Below are 27,828 nucleotides of genomic sequence, written 5' to 3' on the forward strand. Positions count from 1 at the left end.
TCATTAGGTTTGGGGTGGCAATTTTTTTAATGTGTTAGAACAAAACTTGTGCAGGATGTGTTATGGTGGACGCCAATTGACTGTGTTCGGTGGCCAAAAACTTACATTTCAGTAGTTTGCGTGTTAATGTAATCCTGTAGTAAGTATAGTGTAAACGCCTTTGACTTGCTGTCCCTGGAGGGGGGCTCGAGGCTGGAGTTTTGAGAAGATCTTTATCTTTTTAAAGAGGTGGTGCGAGTACAGTATTTGGCCAATGAATTCTGGACTTGATGGGAAAAAAAATATCTTTTGAATTTACAAGCAAGACAAAAGTGGCACAAGAACAGAAGGAACTTGAAGGTGAACTACATCATCCAAGATGATCTGGCACCACGCAACGAGTGGAAGCTGGCTATTTGACAAAAAGGGGAAACCCACAACTGAAACAGTGTTCCTTGAAAGACCTGTAAAGAAGGTTGTTACTTTTCTTATGGCAGACTAAGGTGTTTAATATTTGCCTAAAATTCCTGGTTAAATGGTTAATAACAGGAAATGTTTCATTGAGAAGTTGAAGTGTTTACTTGTAACAAACATTGTGTTTAGAGAAATCCTACATTAAGGTTTGTGTGATTTGCTATTATATTGTTTACATAATTTATATAGTTTCCTTACATTTTCAAATCCAATTTTATAATTGAAGTTGCATTTACACTTTTTTTGAAGGTTCAAAAAGCACATAAAGGCAGCATAAAAGTAATCAGACATGGACTAAACCAGTGCAGTCAAATGGATTACTTTTATGTGCTTTTTGAACCTTCACTAGTTTTGGCCTCCATTCACTTGCATTAAATGGGCCTACAGAGCTGAGATATTCTTCTAAAAATCTTCATTTGTGTTCTGCAGAAGAAGAAAAAAGTCAGACATATCTGGGATGGAACGAGGGTGAGTAAATGATGAGAGAATTTTCCTTTTTTTTTACATTCTTTGTTGAATCAATTACAGCTGTACATACTTGTCACACATTGAAAGTTGTAGACAAAACATTTAAATTTAGCATGAAAAGTTCACTATTGTTTATGAGCTCAACTTTGAATTTGATCACAAATAGAAGCAAATTAAGCACTGTGAAGTGTTATCTCAAACTAAGCATTTAATACTTTTTATTGAAATATATAAAACCCATTAATTCACAGCAGGGCCACAGTAATTACAGAACAGTGTTAGCAGAACTCTTCAGAAAGCCACACATCCCCTTTAGGATTCATCATCAGTTTTAATAATGTGGAACAGTGTGACGTTGAACAGTACCTGGTGGCCATTGTTCCAGCCATAAAGTGCACGATCCCTGGCATTGTAATCCAGCATGGACATATGAAAGTACTGGTTATGGATGGGGATGTCTATATACTCATAGGTAGAAGTTTTGGTGGAATAAGAGTAGTAGACCTTAGCCCCGGTCAGATGGGAGTTGGTTATGTACAGCGTACCGCAGATCATGAAGGATTCGCCTGCATTCCGTTTGGAGTATTCCGTGTTCCAAGAGTTCAGGATCTGGATGGTCAGGGGATCTAGCTGACTGATCACTATGTTCCCTGCATTCTGATTGGTGGCATATATAGCCCATAGGCCAAGCTCATCAGACATCAGGTCAATGTCGGAAAATCCACCCCAGGTGTAGGGGTAGACGTTGTGGAAGCCGGCAGTCTCAAGTGCTCGTTGGATCATGACCCGGCCACTTTCAAAGCTGTATCTGACGATAATGTTGCTCTGGTACTTGTTGTAGTATAGGGAGCCATTGTAAACCACATGGTTTGTGCCCGCCCAATGGAACGGAAGGTTGTAGGTTCTTGACTCGACTCCAGCTACAAAGTCACTTATTGATTTGTACTCACGGACGATCTTGTTATTTGTATAGCTGTCCATATACCAAACCTGCATCAGATCATCACAAATGGGATGAATAAATTATATTTGAATTGAAAATATTTCACATGTATGTGACGTGCATATCCTTACCTTGTTGTTCTTCTGTGAAGCCTGAGGGTCTGTCATCCATGCTCCAAACCTTGTTCCTGATGTCTTTACAGTGATGGGCCCAGTGATTTTCATCAGCTTACCACAGGCTTACAGAATAGGGACGTATTAATATTGCCAATAAAGCCAAAATCAAATTCTTACATAACTGGGTATTTGACATATCATGTGTCCATGGATTTTTTACAACATCATGGTTGAATGTATATTAAAGTATAAGGGAAAGTGTGTGTTTCAGGTCATTGCCATGTCTATTAAGGTTTTTACCATTTGTAATCACTTTTTGTGGCTTTATCTAGTTCGTTTTAAATGGTGCTGAGGTATGACAATTTAATTTTTAAAAGGACAAATATTCAGTATAATCTCTACACTAAAGGAAATTAAAGGAAAGATTCAGGCTCAATACAAGTTAAAGGAATAGTTCACCCAAAAATGAAAATTATCTCATGATTTACTCACCTTCATGCCATCCCATATGTGTATGACTTTCTTTTTCTGCAGAACACAAATTAAGATTTTTATTAGAATATCTCAGCTCTTTTGGTCCTCACAATGCAAGTGAATGGGTGCCAAAAATTTGAAGCTCCAAAATCCATATTAAGTCAACATAAAAGTAATTCATATGACTCCATTGGTTAAATTTTACATTTACATACATTTATGCATTTGGCAGATGCTTTTATCAAAAGCGACTTACAGAGCACTTATTGCAGGGACAAATCCCCCCCGGAGCAACCTGGAGTTAAGTGCCTTGCTCAAGGACACAATGGTGGTGGCTGTGGGGATCCAACCAGCAACCATTTGATTACCAGTTGTGTGCTTTAGCCCACTATGCCACCACCACCTAAATCCATGTGCTCATACACCATATGATTTGGGTGAGACACATCAATATTAAAGTCTTTTTATTTTTTCATAAATTCTGCTTCCTGCCCAGTACGGTACAATATGCACAAAGAAGATGAATCACCAAAAACAGAAGAAGAATGGAAAAGTGAAAGTGAAGTGGAGATTGACAAGTTTCTCACCCACACCTATCACATTACTTCAGAAGAGTCATCTGGAGTACTTTTATGTTGCCCTTATATAGATTTTAGAGCTTCAACATTTTGGCACCCATTCACTTGCATTGTATGAATCTACAGAGCTGAAATATTCTTCTAAAAATCATAATTTGTGTTCTGTAGAAGAAAGAATGTCTTCCACACCTGGGATGGCATGAGGGTTAGTAAATGATGAGAGAGTTTTAATTTTGGGTGAACTAATCCTAAGCTCTACCAGTGGCATTCCTGGCATAATGTTGATCACCCCTCATTTACTTTAAAAGAAGCAAAAATCACAGTTACATTAAGGCACTTCCAGTGGAAGTAAATGAGGCCAGTTTATAAATGTTACATAAATACTGTTTTAAAAATATAGCCACATGAGATAAACATTATATGTGTTAGCATGATTTTAGTGTGATAAATAAGAGATTTAACAGTGTTACTGCGTTAACCAGATTACAGGGTTTATCGCTGTTACATCGTCACGACAACAAAGTTGTAATGTTGAATAGAACTTTATAAGGTTTGTAAGTGAATTTATCACACTAAAACCATGTTAACATGTATAATGTTTGTCTTTTTGCTATACATTTTAAACAGTGTATTTTAATATTTATGGAAAGGCCCATTTTTCTTACCTTGCTTTTTGTTTTATACATTTAAAGGGGTCATGACATGAGAAACCAAATTTGCCTTGATCTTTTGGTATATAAGAGGTCTTTGTATCATTAAAACGTCCTGCAAGTTTAATATTTTAAGACGTCCTCCCCATTCTAAACGAATCATTTATTTAATCAAGCTCAAAATACAGCTCGTTCTGGATTCATGGTTAGAAGTGACGTGTCGGTTAGAAGTGACGTAACAGCGTTTGCATATGACCGTCTCCAGCACAACATAACTACGCTATAAGCGCAAGACAACTACGCTCATTTCAGTATCGCCGTGCGCCTCACAAGTGTTCAGTCGATGGACAGCGAGCTCTGACAGAGACTACTTGTGCACAGGAAAATTACGATGCCACACAGATGTGCTGTTCCTGGCTGTGGTCAAACAAAACCTCTGAATAAGCTGCCGAAAGATCCAGACGTCAGGGAAAAATGGATGCAGTTTATTTTTTGCGGACGTCCCAGTCACGGCAGTGTTAACTTAAGCGTTTGTTCTGTACATTTTAAGGATGACTGTTTTGAGAACAAATCTCAATATGATGCTGGCTTTGCCAGAAAACTGTTGCTCAAAGATAAGTCCGTGCCGACTATTCTGGGAACAACGACGATGCAAAATGTAAGTAATCTATTTTAAACTTTGAACTACTTTTTAAAGCGCAATTTCATTCATTATGAATAATCACAGTGTTTTTACTTAGTTTACTTGCATATTGTTCTGGCTGGAGGCGTCAATAATTGATACATAGGCACTGACGTTAGCCAATCATAACAGTGGGCGTTAACACTGAAGTCTTAAATGGAAAACGCCCCAAAACAGACTGTTTGAATCAGAGGATGAGAAACAGGGTGGGAAAAGGTCATAAATCACTAGATTTTAAAAGTTTTTCTTAAAAAAAAAATATATTAATACTATAATTGCACCTAAGGGAACATAATAATACAATAAAAAAAACCATGTCATGACCCCTTTAAGACATGTCGAAATTATTTTTGGGCTAACTAAATCAAACAAGTGCTTAACTTATATTGAACCTGGAACATTCCTTTAATATGAAGTCATGAGAGCTGAATGCATAATAATTAAAAGATTTAGCAAAATACTCAAATCATTTTAGATGGTGTATAGCATGTCATACCGTAGGACATGTCAGCTTCCCAAAAATATTTGATGTCAACAACCATTTACATAATTAACATAAAGATTTTTCAGTTATTATCCACAAACCATACTTCATACAGTAATTAAGTTGAAGTCATGGTAAATTCCATGTTGTTGAGAAATCTTAAAACTCACTGAGTTTGTTCATGCAGTTCCTCAGTCTTTCATCTAAGCCGAGAACTCTTTTCTGCAGTTCTTCATAGTCAAATGCTCCTATCTCCTCCTGGATAGCAGTCAGCACTAGAGACAGATTCCTGATCTCCTCCTTGAACTGGGAAATGAGAGTGGCATCAGTCTTATACTGCTCCAGCACTGGAATCAGTGGCTGCAGATCATCCATCTTCCCCTTTAGCTCCTGCAAAAACAGAGACGTATATAATTAGAAATGTCATTAAGGGAAAATTGCTTACATTCATAGAAATAGATGCAATGCATGAAACTGCTTGACTGGTAAATAGCTAAGGGGAGGTTTTGGAATGATATTGCTCCCTTAAAATGGAACGTGACCTTTCCAGGTATGCAGGATTTCCTGGGATGTTGAACTGAACATGGCATTTTCAGATGTTTGAAAAGGATATAGATTAGAAGCTCTTAAGCATTTGATTCTATCCAAGTAATGGCACAAACTTGGATTTTCAAGCCATTCTTTTCACATGATTAAGGGCTATTGATTTTCTCAGAGGCAAGATTCTTATGGTAGCTCACCTGAAAGTTTTTAGTCAATAATGTTCTTCGGTTTGACTCAATTTGTCTGAACTTTGATCGGAGTCCTTTCATCTGGCTCTCCATTTTCATGACATACTGGAAATCCCTTTGGGTGCGAAGGTTCAGAACTTCTATTGATTGCGACATGTTCTGAATCTTAAGAGGGAAAGATGGGCCAAAATGAAGTTAGGTCCATTAATCATTCTTAGAACCGCAAAAGAGAGATGTGATATATTTAAATTATATTTCTAACTGGAGAAAATCAGCCTTGACACCATGTCTCAAAGGATTTCTACATTTCCATAATTACAATGAATACAACCAAGGCCCCTCGTGGGCACTAAGCGATTGCTTATACCTCTTATTTCAAGAAATGGCCCTGATTTTAACACAATAGTAGTTTCTTGAACATGAGTATATAGTAGTTTTCTTCAACTTGAAAGCTTGAAAAAGCACTCAAAATCTCATAACAGTAGTCCATGCAACTCGTGCTCATCATACAAAGTTATCATATGCCTTTTGAAGACTTGAAATACGGCACACAATATGAATAGACCACCTTCATGGATGTTTTTTTTAGCTTTAAAGTGAGTCACTATCAACTGCTATTGTATTGAAATCAGAGATCGGAACATCCTTTAAATGTCTATTTTTGTGTACTGCAGAGGAAAGAAAGTCAAATGTGTTTGGAACGACATGAGGGCATGTAAATAATGATAGAATAACAATTTTGGGGCGAAAACAACAAACCCCTAACCAGAATGTATGAGTAATATCAATATAGCTCTGCCTTGCAAGCACTTTAAAAGGCACAGGAACAAAAGAAGTGCTAAGACTCAGACCTTCAGACCTTTTTACATTACCATAATTTTTATGATCCCCCACTGTCAGCTGCGGCAAAGCCTGTGGCATTCTTAACAGATGACGATGGCGAGCAGTCTAGCATAATGTTTTGAGACAGACTTTCACTGCAATGTGAGCTTTTGTTATCCAAACTAGATCTCAATATAAAGCGGCTTTTGAGTTCTTAGTGAACACATTGTGTGTGCATTCAGTTTGAATATGTGTGAGCATAGTGCTTAAACACCTTCTCAAGCAACTGGCGGAGCTGTCTGCTCCTGGCGTCTCTGGAGCACAAACTTTGTTCTGGTGCCACCACTGTACAGATGCAGCGACCGTCAGCATCCTGCGCTGAATTGTAAACCTGCCAACCTTCCTTTGGCCTGATGGTCTGTACACAAACACACGCACGCACACACGCACGTACACACGCACACACACAGATTACATGCATGCAAGAGGTATCTCAGCTGTACTCGACATTGTGTCGAATTAAGTGACACAAGGGGTCTTCCTGGGACGCCAAACGTACCTCTGAACCTGAGAAAAGGCCAATGTCAAGTTGGCAGACAGAATTTGCATGCCCTCTCCCAGACATACGGGTATAAAGGGAAGCGGGGCAGCGAGGGTCAGTCAGAATTTTTCTTCGGAGCCGAACGGTTGTGCAACAGCAAGCTGAAGTTCACCACTGCTTCACTCACCTCTGTCAGTGAGAAGCATTGCTGTTGGATCTACGGCGCATTTCCAGCTGGCGTTCTCTCTCTCTGCACGCTGTGCAGTCTACACCCCTGGGCGCTTCGACAGCGCTTTTCACTGCTAAAAGAGTATTCTCCTTCTAAAAGAGTTTGAGTTTTCCACTCACAAAAAGAGCAATAATAAGGGCATTGAAAGTCCTTTTCAGAACACGTCTTTTTTAAGATGCCCTTGTGTTGTTCCTAGATGTGGTCAATTTCTCTCCAAGACCGATGGCTACAGGCGCTGCCTCGTGTGCCTGGGCAGCGATAACACTGCGAGAACATGACCATGGCAGCGTTGCGGTCGCGGCTCTCCTTCCTCAAGGTGAATGCCACTTCAGTTGCCCCCCGCGTTGCTCCTTCTTCCCACGGGATTGAGGATGACCCGGCTGGTGATGAAGGCGATATGGGGATAAGGACGGGCTCGGTTTCGCCGGGTAAATCCCCATGAACCACCCACCCCCCAACACGCCCGCTCGCTTCCGTCCGAGCTTGGGATGAGTGCGGCTCGTCTCACAGCCAGCCGGCATTCTTCCTCGAGCCCCTGGAATTGGATAATGACATCGTCCAGGCATCTGATGCGGAAGACTCGACATGGGATGCTGCCTTCGGGCCAGCCCGCCCAGTCTGAGGCTCACGTGCAGATGGCCGACATGCTTGCCTGGGCTGCCGTGAGCGTGGGCTTGGACTGGAACCCTCCATCCTCCCCACAGCCTTCGCGGCTTGAAGACTGGTACCTCGGCTCCGGGTGCCACTACATCCACGCCCCCCCCCTCCCCGGTACCATTCTTCCCGGAAGTGCATGACAAGCTGACGCGGCCGTGGAGAGCACACTTTACTGCCCGAAACCAACCCCTCCACTCGTCCGCTCTCACTACCCTGGATGACGGGTCGTCCAGGTGGATACAGTGGTTGCGATTTCACCTGTGTCCTGAGAACGCCGCTACCTGGCAGGACCGCCTGGTATTCCCCACCAGAGCCTGTACGATGATGTCATCATTGAGCTCCAAAGCCTACAGCACAACCGGACAGGCCGCCTCTACCCTGCATGCCATGGCTCTCCTGCAGGTCCATCAAGCCAAGGCACTTAAAGATCTGCACCTGGGTAGTCCCGACCCCGACGTGCTGCAGAAACTGCGATCTGCCACCGACCTCAATCTCAGAGCCACGAAGGTCACAGCGCAAGCACTAGGGCAGGCGATGGCCACCCTTGTGGTCCAGGAGCGCCACATCTGGCTGAACATGGTCGAGATGCGTGACGTTGACAAGTCACGATTTCCCAGCGCTCCAATCTCCCAGCTTGGCCTCTTTGGCGACACCGTCAATGACTTCGCCCAGCAGTTCTCGGTGGTCAAGAAGTAGACATCATGCCGCGGCGCCTTCCAACCGCCAGCCGAGGGTGTCCCCCTATTACCAAACAACAGGCAGCTCTGCCTCAACCTGGGGCCAGCTCTCAGAACCAGCGTCGAGCTCCTCACAGGCGGCGTACGCCCCCCATCTCCAGGACCCCTTCCAGGACTAGGAAAGTTCCGAAATGCTCCTGAGACGGGCGACTCAGGCAGTCAGATGTTCGCTCCGGAGCTGGTACCAAGACCACTCCATTCCCCGGTGGAGGGCCAGGAGGATAATCTTTGTTTTCATTACTTTTATTTGCCGCACCACCTTTGGGCTGTGGTACCCACATTTTCAATAAAAGAGAGATTTCCTCCCTCCGTGGTTCATCCAGCCTGTGCGGGCAGTTTTCACTGCACCCGGCCCCAAAACTCTACAGTCCTGGTTCCCCAGACTCAGTTCCCTTGCCTCTGGACCGGTGACTGCTCAGCCCCGGCAGGCCAACACTGACGAGTTTCGAAGACAACTCTCTAGGACCTCTTCCTCAGTCTCTACCCTGCCCTCTGCTGGGGAGCAAGGTAAGTGCTTTGAGTCTTTTCTCAGCACCCAAGCCTCTGGACGCTCTTCTGCCTCCTGAAGCACTATCACCTGCAAACCCCCGCTGCGAAGCACCACCCGGTACATCAAAATGAATCATCCTGTTAGTGCCCCTCGTGGGGAGTTTGGATGCATGGCTTTCACTTCCTAATCTCTAGCGCTGGCCAGGACCATTTGACTCGGCTACGCGATTCAGTTCGCCCGGATCCCACCTCGTTTCAGCGGTATTCGCTCCACTTCCGAGCGCGGCGGGAAAGCCAGTGCCTTACGAGCAGAGATCACGACCCTGCTCCTCAAGGATGCGATAGAACCCGTCCCTTCAGCCATGATGGAGAAGGGTTTCTACAGCCCTTACTTCATCGTACCCAAAAAAGGTGGCGGGTTGCGACCAATCTTAAACCTGCGAAATCTCAACCGGGCTTTACACAGACTCCGGTTGAAAGTGCTGATGCAGAAACAGATTGGTTCACGGCGGTAGACCTGAAGGATGCGTACTTCCATGTCTCCATTCTGCCTCGACACCAACCCTTCTTACGGTTCGCGTTCGACGGCCAGGTGTATCAGTACACGGTCCTCCCCTTCGGCCTGTCCCTGTCCCCTCGCGTCTTCATGAAGATCGCAGAGGCAGCTCTTGCCCCGCTAAGGGAAGTGGGCATCTACATACTCAATTACCTTGAGGACTGGCTCGTCCTGGCTCACTCTTGAGAGTTACTATGCACTAACAGGGACCAGGTGCTCAGGTACCTCAGCTGTCTAGGGATTCAGGTCAACTGGGAAAAGAGCAAGCTCGTCCCAGTTCAGAGCATCTCTTTTCTCGGCATGGAGCGCCTCACCAAAGAGCGCGCTCAGTCAGTGCTCTGGTGCCTCGCTCTCTTCGAGCCCGGCACAGCTGCGGAGGCTTGTTCCTTAAAAACAATTCCAGAGGCTCCTGGGGCATATGGTATCCTCAGCCGCGGCCATGCCGCTCAGGTTGATGCATATGAGACCGCTTCAGCACTGGCTACAGACTGAAGTCCCGAGATGGGCATGGTGCCACGGCACATACCGTGTGACAATTACCCCTTCTTGCCATCAGACTTTCAACCCTTGGACAGACCTCTGCTTTCTGTGGACCGGAGTCCCCTTGCAACAGGTGTCCAGATGTGTCGTGGTTACCACAGATGCCTTTCGACAGGGTCGGGGCACCGTGTGCCACGGGCAAGCTACCGCTGGCCTCTGGACAGGACCCCCGCAGCGTTGGCACATCAACTGCCTAGAGTTGCTTGCTGTATCTCTTGCCTTACGGAGGTTTCTCCCACTAATCCGGGGCAAGCACGTCTTGATCCGTTCAGACAGCACCGCGATGGTAGCGTACATAAATAACCATGGTGGCGTGCACTGTCATCATATGTCACAACTCGTCCGCCATTTCCTCCTTTGGAGTCAGCCGCAACTCAGGTCACTGCACGCCACTCACATCACTGGCAACCGCAACATGACAGAGGATGCGCTGTCATAGCATGTTTCGCCCAGCGGAGAGTGGAGGCACCAACCCCAGGTGGTCCAGCTGATTTGGAACCAATTCGGCAAGGCACAGATAGATCTCTTTGCCTCCCAAGACAACTCCCACTGCCCGCTCTGGTACTCCCTGACAGGAGCTCCTCTCTGGACAGAGGCGCTGGCACACAGATGGTCCCGGGGGCTGCGCAAGTACGCATTTTCCCCAGTGAGCCTTCTTGCACCGGTGCTGTGCAAGATCAGGGAGGATGAGAAAAAGGTAATCCTGGTGGCCCCTTATTGACCCACCCGGGCCTGATTCTTAGATCTCACGCTTATTGCGACAGCACCTCCCTGGAAAATTCCCCTGAGGAAGGATCTTCTTTCTCAGGGACGGGGGAACCCTCTGGCACCCGCGCCCAGACCTCTGGAACCTCCACGTCTTGCCCCTGGATGGAACGTGGAAGATCTAGTGGATCTACCACCTGCAGTCGTAGACACGATCAACCAAGCTAGAGCTCCCTCCACCAGGCAACTTTCCGCCCTAAAGTGCCGCTTGTTCGCGAATTGGTGTTCTTCCCGAGCCGAAGACCCACAGAGATGCGCAGTTCGGTCAGTGCTTTCATTCAAGGGGTGGCTGTGGCTCTGGAGCTAGAGCGGGTTTGTCCACTAATCGCAGGGTTGGTGGTTCGATTCCCGACTCCACATGCCAAAGTGTCCTTGAGCAAGACACTGAACCCAATATTGATCCCAATGGCAGGCTAGCATGGCAGCTCGGCCGTCAATGGTGTCTGAATGTGTATGTGAATAGGTGAATGAGACGCAGCGTAAAGCGCTTTGAATACCACTAAGGTTAAAAAGGCCATTTACCATTTCTGCAGTAGAGGCTGGAGGGGAGGCTGTATGTGTATGCAGCCCACCACGACACAGTAGATGGCAAGTCCCTAGGTAAGCACGACTTGATTATCAGGTTCCTGAAAGGTGCCCAGAGACTGAACCCTCCCCGGCCTAGCCTATTCCCCTCCTGGGATCTCTCAAAGGTTCTCTCGGGCCTTCAGAGACCCCCATTCGAGCCGCTTGATTCAGTTGAGCTCAAGGCCCTCTCCCTGAAAATGGCCCTACTGATCGCGTTAGCCTCCATCAAGAGGGTTAGGACGCTCCATGCAAGCGTTCTCTGTTCTCTGACACCTGCCTGGAGTTCAGTCAAGCACATTCTCACGTTATCCTGAGGCATTGGCCTTTTCTCAGGTTCAGAGGTACGTTTGGCATTCTAGGAAGACCCCTTGTGTCACTTCATTTGACACGTCTCGTTCCTTTCCTCGGGGAACGGAGGTTACAACAGTAAACATGACGTTATGTATATAAGCTAAATAAAATTCAACTTGGCATTCGTATTGCTTATGCAGTTCATTTTAATGAAACACTTGGTCATAATGTGACATATTTACACTTTCATGCCTCAAACATGCTTTAAAAACAGATATGTGAATATTTAGTGAGATCTAAAATGACCTTACATGGCACACCAGCAACCACTAGTTTTAATCACTATCAGTATTTAGGGATTTATAAATTTATATTTATTTGACATTGTATAACCTATTAATTTTTCTTCATATGGACAGCAGAGAGTGTTAATATTTAGAGTAACATTTGGTAAATGTTCCCCACATAAACCATATTGTTTTTCAAATGAATGGCCTGCATCAAAGCCATTTGATCCTACAAGCATGGCCTCCATATGTTATATTTCCAAATAAATATAGGGATTTAGGGCTATCCTAAATCTTGTCTTTTCCTTAGTTTCTTACACTATAAGCATTAGTGTAGTCTGGGGCATACACAGGCATGCGCTGTATGCCCACCTATCTTTCTTAGCATTTTGCATATGCCCACCTAAAATAAGTGATGATAAGTATGGCCGAAAGAACAACGAGTAAGCACTTAACCCGGAACTTTTTCAATCTACTAACGCGATGCCGCAGCACCGTTGAGTGAATTGTGTGTGTTTTTTTATTTTTAAATGTGTACTCTTTGTCTTGTTTGGAAGGCTGCATGCTCTATAGGAAGCGTCCTTTGAAGGCTGCAGTATACCGAGCGTCCTTCTTTAAACGAGCCTTGTTTAAACGAGATGGCCTTCGTAGGACAAACGGAAACAGAACGTATCACGGTTGCTATGACAGCACGCCACTCTTTGACAAGCGCGAGCGCTTTGAGTGAGAAAGGAACAAAGTCCCTTTGGAAGGGAATGCATGAGGTGCATTTTAGGAGAGTTTAATTTTTACCTGAAAATGTATTTTACAGGTGTACTTAATTTAATACTTTATTTTAATTATATAATCTGCACCCATCTACTGAGGTACTTCAATTTGGGAATTAGCTTTCCTTGTGTTTGAACATCATATTTACGGGCAAATTGGCGTAATTGTTTTTTAGACATTTCCGTTGAAGCAAAGAATTGTGGGTTATGAGTGCCCATGAAGGAGACAACATGCATCGAAGTGTCCTACTCCCTTTTCTGAAACGAGACAAATGCGACCTCAGGAGGACGCATCCTTCCAAACGAGACAAATGGGGCAAGCCAAAAGCCACACAATACACTATAGACTAACCGCATTTTCATCCAAAATGCTGTATTTACTGGCAGCTGTGTATCGTTTGGAAGGATGCGTCCCCCGGAGGTCGCATTTGTCGGCCGCATATGTCATTAAGGCTATCTCGTTTTAGAAAAGCCTACCATTTCCATTTGTCCTATGAAGGCACTGTAAAATATGCCATTGTGATTGCAAAAAGCATAAAAAATGCATGAAAAATTTTTAAAACCGCTGTATTTCACGCCCTTTTCCTGTGTGTGAAAAGCACTGCTTTAAACGTGGATTGCCACACGACGGTGTTTAAAGCTGAGTTCACACTGCCAGCGACACACAGCAACAATACGACCTCATCTCATTCATTTTCAATGAGTGCTATCGACTTCCGGCGACATGAGCGATGTCGACCGGATGTGGGCGTGTCCAGCGATGAGACAAAGTTGAGAAATGTTTAACTTTATGCAAATGAAGGGCGACTTTCGGGAGTGACAGCCAATATGAGAGAAGAAAGAGCTCACATGATCCTTCTCTCTCTCAGCTCCTGCAGTGACAGAAAGATGGAGGAAAGGCTAATCCTTGCTGTTCGCAATTTACCCTTGTTACCCACGTACACACGTACAGGGACATAGTTAAGAAAAATTATGCATGGAAAGGTGTATCTGAGATCACGGGGATTCCAAGTAGATTTAAATAATTAAAGGGCACCTGTTGTGGAATTTTGAAAATTACCTTTCATGTAGTGTGTAACATACTGTAGATTTAAGTGAACAAAAACATCCTGCAAAGTTTTATATATGAAAGTTCACCGTAAAAAAAGTTATTGTCTCTCAAAAGTAGGAGTCGACTCTGAGTCAATGTAATGAATAATTTTTCCAATGAGTCATTTTCCTTTTCGTTGTGACGTCAAGACGAAAAATTATCAAATTGGCCACGCCCACTCATTGCGTGCGCAGACACCAGGGAAAACTTGAAAACATCATGTCGACAACAAGACACTGTGTTCTGAAGTGCATATCAAAAGCAACCTTTTTTTCACTGCCCAGGGACGAGCATGTGAAGAATCAGTGGCTAGAGTTTATAACTATACCACACAAGTATAGCCCGAACCTTGTGCTGTGTTCCTGTCATTTTAATGACGATTGCTTTACGAACATGAATGCTTTCAAGTGTGGATTCGCGAGCCGGTTGATACTGAAGGAAGGTTCAGTACCAAGTTTATTTGGATCAGCTTCCTCCTCCGAATCACAACCTGTAAGTATTATTAATAATTGTTGCTTTTATGTGTTTTTTAGCATGCTTAATAAGTATATGTGTGTGTTGGGTAAGTTACGCTCAGTGCAGCTTCTAGGTCTCCAATGTCAATTTTTTTTAAATATGTGAAATGTTTGTTGATGTTATTGGAGTTGTCATAAAGAATAGAGCAATAACTTGTAGTAATGCAGTGCTTTACCAATATGTTTATGCGTTGGGCTAACGCAAACAATAACTGATTGGGTGTTTACCACCGAACTTTGGGCTATGATCGCTAACATAAATCAACTCAAATTCCTTCTCTGATTTTGATTATTTTACTACAAAGCGGTGATGGGCGTTCCGTTTCCGACAATCTCTGCACAGAGTATACCAATCACAACTGACTGGGTCATCTGACCAATCACCGCAGATTAGCGTCACGCAAAGGAGGGGTTTGGAAAAATGAGTCGTTGAACGAATCATTTGGGAGTCGGTGAGAAAATCAGGTAAACATAAATGCATATTATAAGACAACAAAAGTGTTTTTTGTCATTGCATGCATGTAAAACTGTTGTTGTGGACTCCCAAAACAATATTAGGAACATTTTAAATGCCATAATAGGTGCCCTTTAAATAGCCTGTAAAATTAACTATGAAATAATTTGTTTTGAAAATGTGTTACATGTATGACAGCAAACAAAACCATATAAATGATCAGATATAGTGAATAAACATACCATATTAATAACCTTACTAAGATTTTAATAATAATATTAACTGTTAAGAAACAGTACTCTTTAGACTCTCCATACACACCACTAATGACCTAACTGCCAGCCACTGGTGACATGCAGCGACAAAGTAGCTAGCAGTGTGAACACAGCTTAAAACTGCATTATGGATGCACAAATACGTGCGTTATTTGCTGCGTTTTGCCTTCAGTGTGAGAGAGTGCAGATTTGAATCTTGCTTGACTTTTTGTTTTATATTATTATTAATAAATTACAGTGTTTGTCAGCTGATGTATATGGGTAAGCATTCTGTATTTGGCTGCATTTTATTTTGTGATTTTACAATAATGTAGAGTGTTAGAATGAGTGATAAAGAAATGAAGCAAACCATTTCTGTTCCGAACTTTTACTTATAGAATGAAGTATAAATATCTAGGCTAACGAATTTGTAAGATGTTTTTTTTAACTGTAAGTAAGTAAGTAATATATATATAATACAGGGCCTAATTTACTGTGGTCTCTGTTTTCAGCAAACGTGAAGAGAGAGATCACATAATCACAGATTTTTAAGGGAGCATACTGAAGAGTCCGTCGCAGAAGATGAAAAGCAGGGTGCCAATAATAAAAGGGTCTAGCTATACCTTTGAGCGTTATGGTTATTGAACTTGTTATGCAGTTATACCCTATTTAAATTATATTTACAAACCTATAGAGGGCGCCAAAATAGTATTACTGTTGTAATTTAAATGGCACCTATTATTCCCCAGTTTGTGTCTGTGAAGTTTCAGCTCAAAATAACCTACAGATCATTTATTATACCATGTTGAAAATGCCAAATTTTGGGTGGGAATAAAACTAGCTGTTTTTGTGTGCATGTCTTTAAATGCCGTATCCAGAATAGGTCAGAGTTTGACTGATAGAGTTCAGCCCTTTATGTTTGAACTGGTGTCAGACACTGATGAGGGAGAGACTCCGTCAGAAGTAACAACTTTGAGAATGTTTATTTGATAAATGTATTTATTTGTTGTATAGTTTTTTCAGCAGTTTTGCAATGATGGATGAGCAATACACACACACAAATACTGTTACAACGTTCGCTATGTGCTATAATGAAACAACACACACAAACAAACATGACAGTGTCGGTCAACAGTCCTGGGCAGGGCCTGTACAAAGTGAATCTGCAAACGGCTTGTTCTGAGACAGTGCTTATGATTAATGGGGATTAATAAAAAAGGACTTGGTGGATTTGTATCATTATAGGGTGGTTGTGTACACACACGGCCAACGCACATTTATGTTCAAACACCATGTAAAAGTGAATTTTGCATAATAGGTCCCTTTAACGTTTTCACTTTATAAAATTTTTTATTACAGATATGCTACTTATTGTTTTCAAAGTTTCATTGTATTTCATATGACAAAAATGTATTGAATATAACAATTGTCGATAATCGTTGACCTTTTGTTTTTCGTATTTAGACCAAATGCATAATGGGCACTCTTTTTTCTCAACTATCACACACTTTTCTTAATTTAACATGAGTAGGCCATAGGAGGAAATAGAAATGTTAAAACCTCTTGTTTCAATTGGAAGACTAATTATAGAACAATATCTACCATTCATTTATTTAAAGTAGCCAATAGCCTTCATTTGGAAAATACCACTGTTCTTACCCTCATTTCAGATTCAAACTTTAGTTCCCCCCTCATTTGTTTAATTTTTACTGGATATGTGTGGAAAACGACTGGTCCGTTAAAAACAAGAATAATGGAATTTCAACAAGAACAAAACGTATGCTGCTAAACTACAGTTGAGGCTAAAAGTATTGGCACATATTTTTTTTTAAATAATCCACAATTTTAAATTTGTGCAAAGTTTTTGGTCTCCACAAATATTTATTTCACTGTTAATATTATAGAACTTTTGTATTTTATTCAGAACTCAATATATCCATTTATATCAGAAAACAACCTGAAATGGTTTTCTTTCTTTTGTTTATGCTCACTGCGTTACACACGTGACACAAAACAGGAGAATGAGTCACTTTATCTATTCAAACTGACTCAAAACATCTTTTTTATACTTGTATAGTTGCTAACCAATCATATTTTCATATAAGGGGCGGGACATTTCAGCGTTTATTGCATGCTGATGTAGCGAATCAGCTCTATATTCTTCCACCATTAGGTAGCGAATCAGCTCTATGAAATATTAATAATCAATCATAACTTGTTATAATCAATTATGAATATTTGGATCAGTTAATCGGGTTAACTTGATGTAGCTACATTAACATTACAACCAAATACTCGGTTCATCCCGTGAACACTCAATTTTGGTTATTAATTAATTAATTAATAGAAATGTACATTTCCGGGCAAGGGAAATGTCTTTCTTACTAAGTATTAAGAGCAAGTAGTCAAAATCTATGATTAGTGACTTTAGATATGAGCTTGAGACACAGACAACTTTACATGTGACATGAACAAGACTTTATTAACTAGACTAAACATTTAAACTACTCTAACATACATATACATACATTCATACAGTTTACCAAGGGAAAGAGGGCTGAAGCAGAATACAGGAAGGCAAGAAGTTATAGCATTGTTTGAAGTTCAGCAGATCAACAGCCTGAGCAAACCATCATATTAGTTCTGACACGCCTTTTTAGAAAGGGGTTAAGGATACTTAATGTATCAAATAATGAGACTAAGTTTGATACTTGCATGTCCCATTTGAATTAAACTGTCCTGATGCAATTTGTTGAGGCTCCAGTTGATCTTTGATGATGTTGTCTTGATGAGAGAGAACCAGTGAGAGTCAGAGGATCTTGGTGAATGGGCAGTCGAGGCCGTAGCCTGGCACATGCTTGGGAGTCCTTGGGGCCTTTAGTTTGGCATCATTCAGCGAGAGAGTGAGAGAGCACAAGGCTCAGAGAGCAAGAGAGGCTAAGAGCAGCGAAGAGGATAAGAGTTGAGATAAGAGAGAGAGCTAAGAGAGAAAAGAGTAAGAGAGATAGAGGAAGTGGGCTAGCAATTTTATACCCTCGGAAACAGGTCCCACCTCTCATTGGCTCGACCAATAAGAAGGGTTTGAGTTCTAGGCGGAATTTGGTTTATTGCTCTTTGTTGTAAAATTGCCCATTGCATGTGCAAGAAAGAAAATAGGAAACATACTGGTAATACTAATATGCTGTTGTTATCGACATATCATGTACACAGTCATTTCAATCTTCAAAATACCAAGTTATAGAGACCAAATATGCCACACATATGATTTTGGTTAACCATAGTATGCAAAGTCTGAAACATTAACCCATTAGTTTGCAAGAAAACATAGATCAAGCACATTTAAGGGAAAATGTGAGATGGCACATTAGATACATGTCAATATTTATCACATGGATATATAGAATATATATATAGGATTAACAGGGTTCATTTCTCTTTCTCAGTAAGAGAATGAAGGGAGGGTCAGCACTTCTCTGAACATTCCTTTGGAGGTCGTAAAGGCCTCCATTACTCTGGGCAGGAGAATGATTCCTTTGTTCCGCCAATGCTCATTTGCATGTTTCTGGCTGGGTTTATGACGGTAAGAGATTTTGGGCTGAATGACTCAAAAGATGGCAAAACATAACGTAATATCATTCTACTGAAGATCTTATATTCGAATTTAGCTAGGCCAAATTGTAAGGTTTAATTTGATACCAAGAAAAGTATATTTGGTACACTTAATAAGGGAATATACACTGAGGCTATTAAATATGAGGCCTCAGAGTTTAAAACACACAACTAAACAGTTCTAACGAGTTTGATATACCTCAGAAATACACAACATACAGGGATTACACGTATTTCATTAGCAATATGCAGTTCTGTGTTTAACTGAAAACACACACACACACACATTGTTACGCTCAAAGTTTCCCTTCCTGTCCACACGATAAGCACGCGGTGAGCATGCGGATGTCACATGCGGTTCTCTGTCAATAGTTCATTGTCTCTTTGTCAATACATTTATTGTGCTTGTGGAGGCTGGTTGCGCTTATTTCAGTAATTAGGGGGTTTTAACAGTAAGTTCTTGTTTGTTCGGAATCTGTTAAAGCACTGATCCTCCGCCATACCTTACAGTCCCCTTTTTCGCCAGGTGGTGTCCCTGTTGGAGACATCATCGGATCTACAATCATCACAATGGCGGATGGCAGGTGAATCATGAGGGTTTTGTAGCAGGTGGTTGTTCCACGGTGGGTGATGTAGACAGTAGCCACATCCAGGTCTCTGCAGCAGGTGCAGAGGCAGCAGATGCCTTGACAGTGTGTCACCTGTCATTATGAAGTCAGTTCGTTTGAGGCAGGTGCTTGTTTGTGGCTGCAGGGAGTGGTTATGGGCATTGTGTAGTGTGGAGAGAGTTTCAGACTGACCTAGTACTGGTAGCAAAAGGGCAGCAGGTGGCCGTTCAGCCCTTGGTTCGGCACCTAGTCACCAGGTGTCTGAAGTCTGCAGTGTTACTCTGCTCTGGCAGCAGTGCTGACTTGAGCTTGCCTGAGTGGTGTTGGGCAAGAGTCAGAGGTTTGTTCTTCCCAGTACTCCTCAGGGGAGTTCTGTTCCAGGAGCTCTTTTGCTAGTGCTAGCAGCTCTTGTAACTCAGTAACAGGCGTTTCTAGCTGTCTTTGTGCAGCCTCTGTTTGGCACCTGTTTGAAAGGTGTACAGGAGGATGTTGTTGTAGACTGCTGTGGGACGTCCTGTGGTGTTTGCTGGGTGAGGCCTTGTGTTTGTTAAAGGCCTTCTGTGTCAGGTCACGCAGTTGTTGGATAGGCATTGTGTGGGGCAGGCCATAATGCCTAAATGGTGACTTACCATAGGATGGAGGTTTCGGAGGAAAAGGCTCTTGAAGCTGGTGTCCTCCTCCATCCCAGGTTTGTTGCGAGCTCAAGTAAGCTCGCCTGAGTCTGTGGTAGTAAACATAGGGAGTTTCATGCCGACCCTGTTTGGTGTCTAGGGCAGCGATCAGTCCATTGTTAGACTCTGAGAATTCCCTTATGATGGCTTGTTTCAGCTGCTGGTAGTTAGACTGGATGTTTTCTGGCTGTCGAGCCAGAAAGCGCCGCAACTCTGGGCTGGACGTGATCCAGATCAGATGGAGTCTATCTTGATGGTTCACACTCATCAAAGACTGCAGGTGAAAGTCAATGTCTCGCAGGTAAGCGTGGACGCCGTGGTCTCCTGCAAGCTCTGGTGTAAATGCAGGGATATGTCTGGCCATTCGGTTGAGGTCTTTGAGTGTCGCTACACGTGTCGCTTCAAGATTCGCCTGAATCAATCCTTTTCCTTCCGCTGCTGCAGAAGCTTTCAGGAAACTGTCCGATGACGTGTTAAGCAGAGGGGTTTGTCTCCCCTTTGTAAATCTGTGCTTGGCTGGGGAGGTTTCTCTGCTGATTGCAAGTGGGGTAGTGAGATGTCTCTCCTGCTGTGGTTCCTTTGCAGCAGGTAAGAGTGTCTCAGTTCTCGTTGGACCATGTCAAGTTCATCTTTGGTGTTGTCCAGCTGCTGAGTCAGCACTTTAACTTCAGCTCTGGACACATTCAGTTGACCTTCACAGGCCATGATTCTGGCATCTTTGTCCAAGAGTTCAGAATTTGCTGTTTTTAACAGTGAATCTTTGTGAAAAAGTACCTTTTCCAGGTGCTCTCTAGCTGTCTTTTCCAACTGCTCTTGTTGTTTAGCAGCTGTCAGAGCCGTTTGAAGTCTGTGGATTACCTCCTGTGACTCCCTTCTGCCAGGGTCCTTGTGTCTGTCCTGAGCCTCCATCTCTAGCTGGTCTATGCGGCTTTTAGCATGTGTCAGCTCCGCTTGGGACTCAGTGATCTGGCGCTTGAGGTTGTTTACCTCCTGTTTCAAACCTGTGAGGTTGTGGGCCAGGACGATAACCTCAGTCAGATATTTGTGCTCATACCTCTGGTTTGAGTCGCCTGTCATTAGTTCTTTTCCCTCGTTTTCCAGTTGCTTTTGTTCTGTTGCTGAAGGTCGTCAGCAGCCATGGATAAAAGGGTGTTCCTCAAAACACCTAGCCAGTCCTTTTGGCCTGCCATCTGGGCAGTTAGGCTGAGCATCTGCAACATTTTGGCACACTTCTGGTGAGAGTAAGGGCAAGAGACTAATGCAAGATCAAACAGAATTTGGAGCTAAAGGCAAAGTGAGACAGCAAGGTGTATAATGTACAGCTAGGTTTTGCTAGGTGTGGTTAACAATTGAAATGTGTTCCTGATTATTACTATCTTAGCTGCAAATAGCAGGATGCTCAGATTTGTGTGGATCTGAGTGGCTTTGCTAAAAGAGCGTAAGCCTAGATTTAATAAATGACTTAAGATGTTTCTTTGGGTCAAATTATTTATCAGCACTTACTGATAGCATACAACAGGCTTGATCTTTGAACACATGAAGAGGAGAAAGAAAGAGGAAGAAAAGAGCTTTCCTATTAGATTGTGTCTATTAGTGTTGCTCAAAATTATGCCATAGAAATCGCTCTAGATTACTAGTGTAGCTGGCTCATAAAATTTAAGCAACTTGTTGCAAATAAACACAAAATCGAGAAGAAAAGTATGTCTAGTTACTTTTGCAGTTTTATGGGGAAATAAAACCACACTAGACCAAGAGGGTTAAATGGGAAAATTAATAGCTGACTTCTATTATTAGTAAAAATAAATAAAAAGACTTGAAGAAGTGATTAAAATAGCAGAATAACCTTGTATTGGCAATAATCAATAGCACTTATGATTAACAATTAGATTTGCTTTGGACATCATTCTATAGTTGGTCACAGCTGTTAGCGTGTTCAAGACCACACAATGTGTTTGTCCCTCTATAAAGTTTAGTCAACGTGCCATTGAAAGTTCCCACTAACTATAAAAATTATTCTCTATCTAAACAGTTTACATGTAATTAAGTTTTTAGATTTAATTAACAAAGTAACTGCAAATTTAGCTGAACAGCTGCTCAGTAAGGGATGCACCTGAAAGGTGCAGGTGAAGTTAGATGAGAAGAATTAAAGTTAAGGAAAGAGAAAGTGAAAATTCAGAAACCAGAAATGGGGTTAAAGGAAAATGGTTTAGATCACTTCACTCTGCATGCACACAAGCTGTAGATAAAGGCTTCATGTAAATTATGCTAGCAGCTAACTGTTGAAGCTATTAGTTAGCTTAGCCTAAGCTAAGGGGCTGCTAAGTTGGGTTAGCTTAGCCATCTAGGCTGGTTTGTTTACAAAATGGCGCCGAAGGAAACACGTGCTATCTGGAGTGAGCACTTCCTGTGACAAGTCGTTGTCATGGGAACCAATGCACTTCAGAGTTTCAGTGAGTGAAACACAGGTTTGATCACCAGGAAGCTAAGCCTTTTAGATGCACAGATAAAGTTTAGATGAAGGACATCAATCTAACTATAATTTGTAAGGCCTTTATACTGTGAAAAGGGGAGCATCGCCCAAATCTACATTTATATAACACTGTACTGAGATTTCTTCATCAGAAACAGGTTAAGCAATCAATTCTGGTACAGTTTACATGCCGCTGAGCTGAGATTCCTTCATCAAAACAGACTTACACTTTAATACTGAAATTAGGGTTTCTCCGCTAAAATCATATTACTCGTACACTGATACCTTTTGAAAATATGCTTAAATGTTTTAAAACTCTTTCAACTACAGTAGAGATGTCAATTCAAGCCATCACCTTATCCGCGATCCAAACAAGCCAGCAACTAGTGAAGCAAATGCCGCTTCGCATGTCATGTCCTATTCTGACCGAATTATTCAATGCACACTTTTAGGTTGACAGTGGTTCAAGCTCATAACCTTTGTTTAATCATGCCCGCATTCTCCACCATTATGTAGCGTAATCAGCTCTATATTCTTCCACCATTAGGTAGCTGAATCAGTTCTATGAAATATTAATAATCAATCATAACTTGTTATAATCAATTATGAATATTTGGATCAGTTAATCGGGTTAACTTGATGTAGCTACATTAACATTACAACCAAATACTCGGTTCATCCCGTGAACACTCAATTTTGGTTATTAATTAATTAATTAATAGAAATGTACATTTCCGGGCAAGGGAAATGTCTTTCTTACTAAGTATTAAGAGCAAGTAGTCAAAATCTATGATTAGTGACTTTAGATATGAGCTTGAGACACAGACAACTTTACATGTGACATGAACAAGACTTTATTAACTAGACTAAACATTTAAACTACTCTAACATACATATACATACATTCATACAGTTTACCAAGGGAAAGAGGGCTGAAGCAGAATACAGGAAGGCAAGAAGTTATAGCATTGTTTGAAGTTCAGCAGATCAACAGCCTGAGCAAACCATCATATTAGTTCTGACACGCCTTTTTAGAAAGGGGTTAAGGATACTTAATGTATCAAATAATGAGACTAAGTTTGATACTTGCATGTCCCATTTGAATTAAACTGTCCTGATGCAATTTGTTGAGGCTCCAGTTGATCTTTGATGATGTTGTCTTGATGAGAGAGAACCAGTGACAGTCAGAGGATCTTGGTGAATGGGCAGTCGAGGCCGTAGCCTGGCACATGCTTGGGAGTCCTTGGGGCCTTTAGTTTGGCATCATTCAGCGAGAGAGTGAGAGAGCACAAGGCTCAGAGAGCAAGAGAGGCTAAGAGCAGCGAAGAGGATAAGAGTTGGTAAGATAAGAGAGAGGATAGAGCTAAGAAGAGAAAAAGAGCTAAGAGAGAGAATAGAGGAAGTGGGCGCAGCAATTTTATACCCTCGGGAAACAGGTCCCACCTCTCATTGGCTCGACCAATAAGAAGGGTTTGAGTTCTAGGCGGGAATTTGGTTTATTGCTCTTTGTTGTAAAATTGCCCATTGCATGTGCAAGAAAGAAAATAGGAAACATACTGGTAATACTAATATGCTGTTGTTATCGACATATCATGTACACAGTCATTTCAATCTTCAAAATACCAAGTTATAGAGACCAAATATGCCACACATATGATTTTGGTTAACCATAGTATGCAAAGTCTGAAACATTAACCCATTAGTTTGCAAGAAAACATAGATCAAGCACATTTAAGGGAAAATGTGAGATGGCACATTAGATACATGTCAATATTTATCACATGGATATATAGAATATATATATAGGATTAACAGGGTTCATTTCTCTTTCTCAGTAAGAGAATGAAGGGAGGGTCAGCACTTCTCTGAACATTCCTTTGGAGGTCGTAAAGGCCTCCATTACTCTGGGCAGGAGAATGATTCCTTTGTTCCGCCAATGCTCATTTGCATGTTTCTGGCTGGGTTTATGACGGTAAGAGATTTTGGGCTGAATGACTCAAAAGATGGCAAAACATAACGTAATATCATTCTACTGAAGATCTTATATTCGAATTTAGCTAGGCCAAATTGTAAGGTTTAATTTGATACCAAGAAAAGTATATTTGGTACACTTAATAAGGGAATATACACTGAGGCTATTAAATATGAGGCCTCAGAGTTTAAAAACACACAACTGAAACAGTTCTAACGAGTTTGATATACCTCAGAAATACACAACATACAGGGATTACACGTATTTCATTAGCAATATGCAGTTCTGTGTTTAACTGAAAACACACACACACACACATTGTTACGCTCAAAGTTTCCCTTCCTGTCCACACGATAAGCACGTGGTGAGCATGCGGATGTCACATGCGTTCTCTGTCAATAGTTCATTGTCTCTTTGTCAATACATTTATTGTGCTTGTGGAGGCTGGTTGGCTTATTTCAGTAATTAGGGGGTTTTAACAGTAAGTTCTTGTTTGTTCGGGAATCTGTTAAAGCACTGATCCTCCGCCATACCTTACACTGATGCACAAGCATCCCTGTAGTAACCACAATTTGCGCTGTAAATGTATTTATGCTTAGTAGTATATATATATATATATATATATATATATATATATATATATATATATATATATATATATATATATATTACATTTAAATTTAATTTATGCAATTAAACTTTGTGAAAATACTGCATGTTATTGCACCCATGCTAGTTTTTTATGCTCTTCACAGATGCTGGACAACTGTGTCCCTTAATGAATAAATGTTTTCATTAATTATTTATTTATTGTCTTTTATTGCTGTCGGCGGTGACTTTTTTCATGATATCAAATCATTTCAATCTATATTTCTAAGTAGGAAAACAATTTCATTATTCACAGAAAAGCACATAATAGTACACAAATAAAACAAATAACCATTCATTCTTATGTCGGCTACGCATGTTAAAGATAATGTGTTAACGTGAACATTACTACACTCAATGCTTGACAGTGTATTGTGTGTTATGTATGTATTAGTTTATTCAAGTAATTATGAAGTATTAACAATTTTCATCCTAATGAAATGAACATTAATGACATTTATTAATTTAAATACATATTTAACATCAAGTTACCATGCCATGGTTCTTAGTAGTGTAATGTACACCATGTCAGCAAGAAGCTTACCCTGATGATATACATTTTGTAAGTTCATGTGGGACTACAATTATAACAGCCATTTATATAGTCCTTCCTAAATCCACAGTATGCCCACCTCTTCTGCACCACTGCCTATAAGCTACTTAATTTCATAAATTCATCAGTCAGTACTGAAATGAAATGATGCTTCATTAGAGGGAGATATATCCATGCCACTGCTCACTTCTTAAACACAGCAGACCAAAACTTTTTTGATGACAAATACTCCTCTTTTCAAACACCTTCCTGAGAAATCCTCTCTCTACATTTATGCCTCCAGATTTCCCTAGATTGTCTGCAATAAAGAAAGAACTTTGTAAACATCCAGATTCATTTGTACTCTCTCTCTCTCTCTCTCTCTCTCTCTCTCTCTCTCTCTCTCTCTCTCTCTCTCTCTCTCTCTCTCTCTCTCTCTCTCTCTCTCTCAGTGGGATATGAAAGGCCAACTCTGGGGACCAGCCTTTTACAGGCAGCCTGTAAAAGTGACATTTTCACAGAACATACTTTCTTATGCTGCTGCAGCTTACAACTAACTGCAATTTCAGCAAATTGTAAAATATCCAAATTGGATGGGCTCTTTCTGCTATTTCACTGCCATTATGAGGTATGAGCATAGGCTCCTCAAATAAGATCTGCAGCTAGGTTTATTTATTAATCATTATTTAGATATTATTATTTTCTTTTCATTTACATGTGACATTTAATTAATCAGGTCATCTGGGTGGGCCATGACAAATAATTTGTCATGCCTCTGTGTTGTAGAGGTGATCTTGATCATGTGTTGTGAAGGAAACTTTAGGGATTTGTGTACAAATTAACAGTAATGCTGAGAATAGACGTGGAACAATGAAAAAGAAAATGGAACCTTATTTAAATCCTTAAAAATGTCAACAAACTCAACAAATATAGTTACTGTTTAACTTACTTGAAATAACAAAACCAAAAGCTATGTCCACAGCCAAAAAAAATAAATACAAATAAATAAATACAAATCTACAGTGTGCACATGGCCAATGTTAAATGCAAACACACACACGCACGCACGCACACACACACACACACACATGATATATAGGTGGTTCACAGCTTTGAAACAACAAAAGAAAATAAGACTACATGTTGAAAAACCATAGAGGAAGTTACAGATAATGGAAAATGCAACCATTACTTTACCTTCCCCTGTCTCCGGCATCTGAAAATGTTCCCAAAATACAGCATAGAACTATAGTTTTATTACATTTCCTTTCCCTTTGCTATCTTATGATGTTGACACTAAAATATGTCAAGGATATTTGAGAGAACACATTTTCTCACAAGATGACATCTTAAGAGGACACTGACACCGCAATGAGCCACTTTGTGAATACATTTAGTCTTAGTTTTTGCAGTATGTAAAGAAAGACTCACTGCAGATGGGCAGTAGTCGAGCAGCGCGAGGAAACACAGCGGTTTCAGCACCACGAACAGCGCCCGCATTCTGCCTCGAGTCTCCCTCAGTTCCGTCTCTGTATATCACAATCGGATTTCTTTTCTGATGTTTCCGAATGAACTTCTTGTCAGTCCCTCGCTAAAAAATGCGCGCGCTGTCATAGCCCCTCCGTTCGCAGCGACTCTGGGCAGAAAAGTTTGCACTCGCGTTGAGAGATTTGTGCCAGATATTATTTAGAGAGACGGGCCACTTCTATTAAAATGAATGGCAGAAATTGGAACGACCAAATAAGAAGCTCTAGCGCCAAACGGCCAATGGATGTAAAAAGGAAGTCCCGCCTTACAGGTAAAAGAGCCAATCACCGTTTAGATATAGACATCGCCTGTCAATCAACTCGCTAACGCGCATGCGCATTAGATATACAAGCTGGAAAAATTGCGTGTTAGAGCGTAACAAGAGATAAAGAAGCACAATTTATAATTCCAATAGTACCGAATTTAATTGCTGATTTGAAATATGTTCTTTGATCGTAATCTTGACAAACCGTTTTGGAGATTTTGGTGTTCCCCCATTCAAGAAGATAGAAGCTGCACTGGCATGACTGAAAATAGCCTTCCGAGAGCATTCCAAAAATGGCCGACAGTGGACTTACTTGCGAGATCACCAGTGTCTGTGCTCACACTCTCAGCGGATATTACATAATTTGCTGCATTTCTGCGGAGCGT

At 41.5% G+C, this 27,828-nt stretch overlaps 1 protein-coding gene across 3 annotated transcripts; it reads right to left on the minus strand.

Moving 5' to 3' along the window:
* Nucleotides 1-986: 986 nt before the first annotated feature.
* LOC127645256 (noelin-3-like) lies at nt 987-27,212 on the minus strand. Of its 3 annotated transcripts, XM_052128813.1 has the most exons (7): nt 27,082-27,212; nt 6,676-6,819; nt 5,589-5,744; nt 5,019-5,238; nt 2,473-2,508; nt 1,996-2,102; nt 987-1,911 (listed from the first exon to the last, which is right to left on the minus strand). In XM_052128813.1, exons 1-7 carry the CDS (start codon nt 27,148-27,150, stop codon nt 1,234-1,236), a joined length of 1,410 nt encoding a protein of 469 aa, XP_051984773.1. In that variant the 5' UTR covers nt 27,151-27,212; the 3' UTR covers nt 987-1,233. The 3 variants fall into 3 exon arrangements, with proteins under 3 accessions (XP_051984773.1, XP_051984774.1, XP_051984772.1); XM_052128814.1 differs by lacking the exon at nt 2,473-2,508; XM_052128812.1 differs by lacking the exons at nt 2,473-2,508; nt 27,082-27,212 and adding an exon at nt 17,856-18,099.
* Between the last annotated feature and the right edge of the window lie 616 nt (nt 27,213-27,828).

Source organism: Xyrauchen texanus, chromosome 6 (assembly GCF_025860055.1).
Source record: "Xyrauchen texanus isolate HMW12.3.18 chromosome 6, RBS_HiC_50CHRs, whole genome shotgun sequence".
Lineage (NCBI taxonomy): Eukaryota > Metazoa > Chordata > Actinopteri > Cypriniformes > Catostomidae > Xyrauchen > Xyrauchen texanus.

Coding starts and splice junctions, on each gene's coding strand:
- LOC127645256 (XM_052128812.1), bottom strand. CDS start 17,996: ATGTGCCAGGCTACGGCCTCGACTGCCCATTCACCAAGATCCTCTGAC. Junction 5,239..5,588: donor TATTGACTAAAAACTTTCAG/GTGAGCTACCAT, acceptor CTGTTTTTGCAG/GAGCTAAAGGGGAAGATGGA. Junction 1,912..1,995: donor CTTCACAGAAGAACAACAAG/GTAAGGATATGC, acceptor GATCTGATGCAG/GTTTGGTATATGGACAGCTA.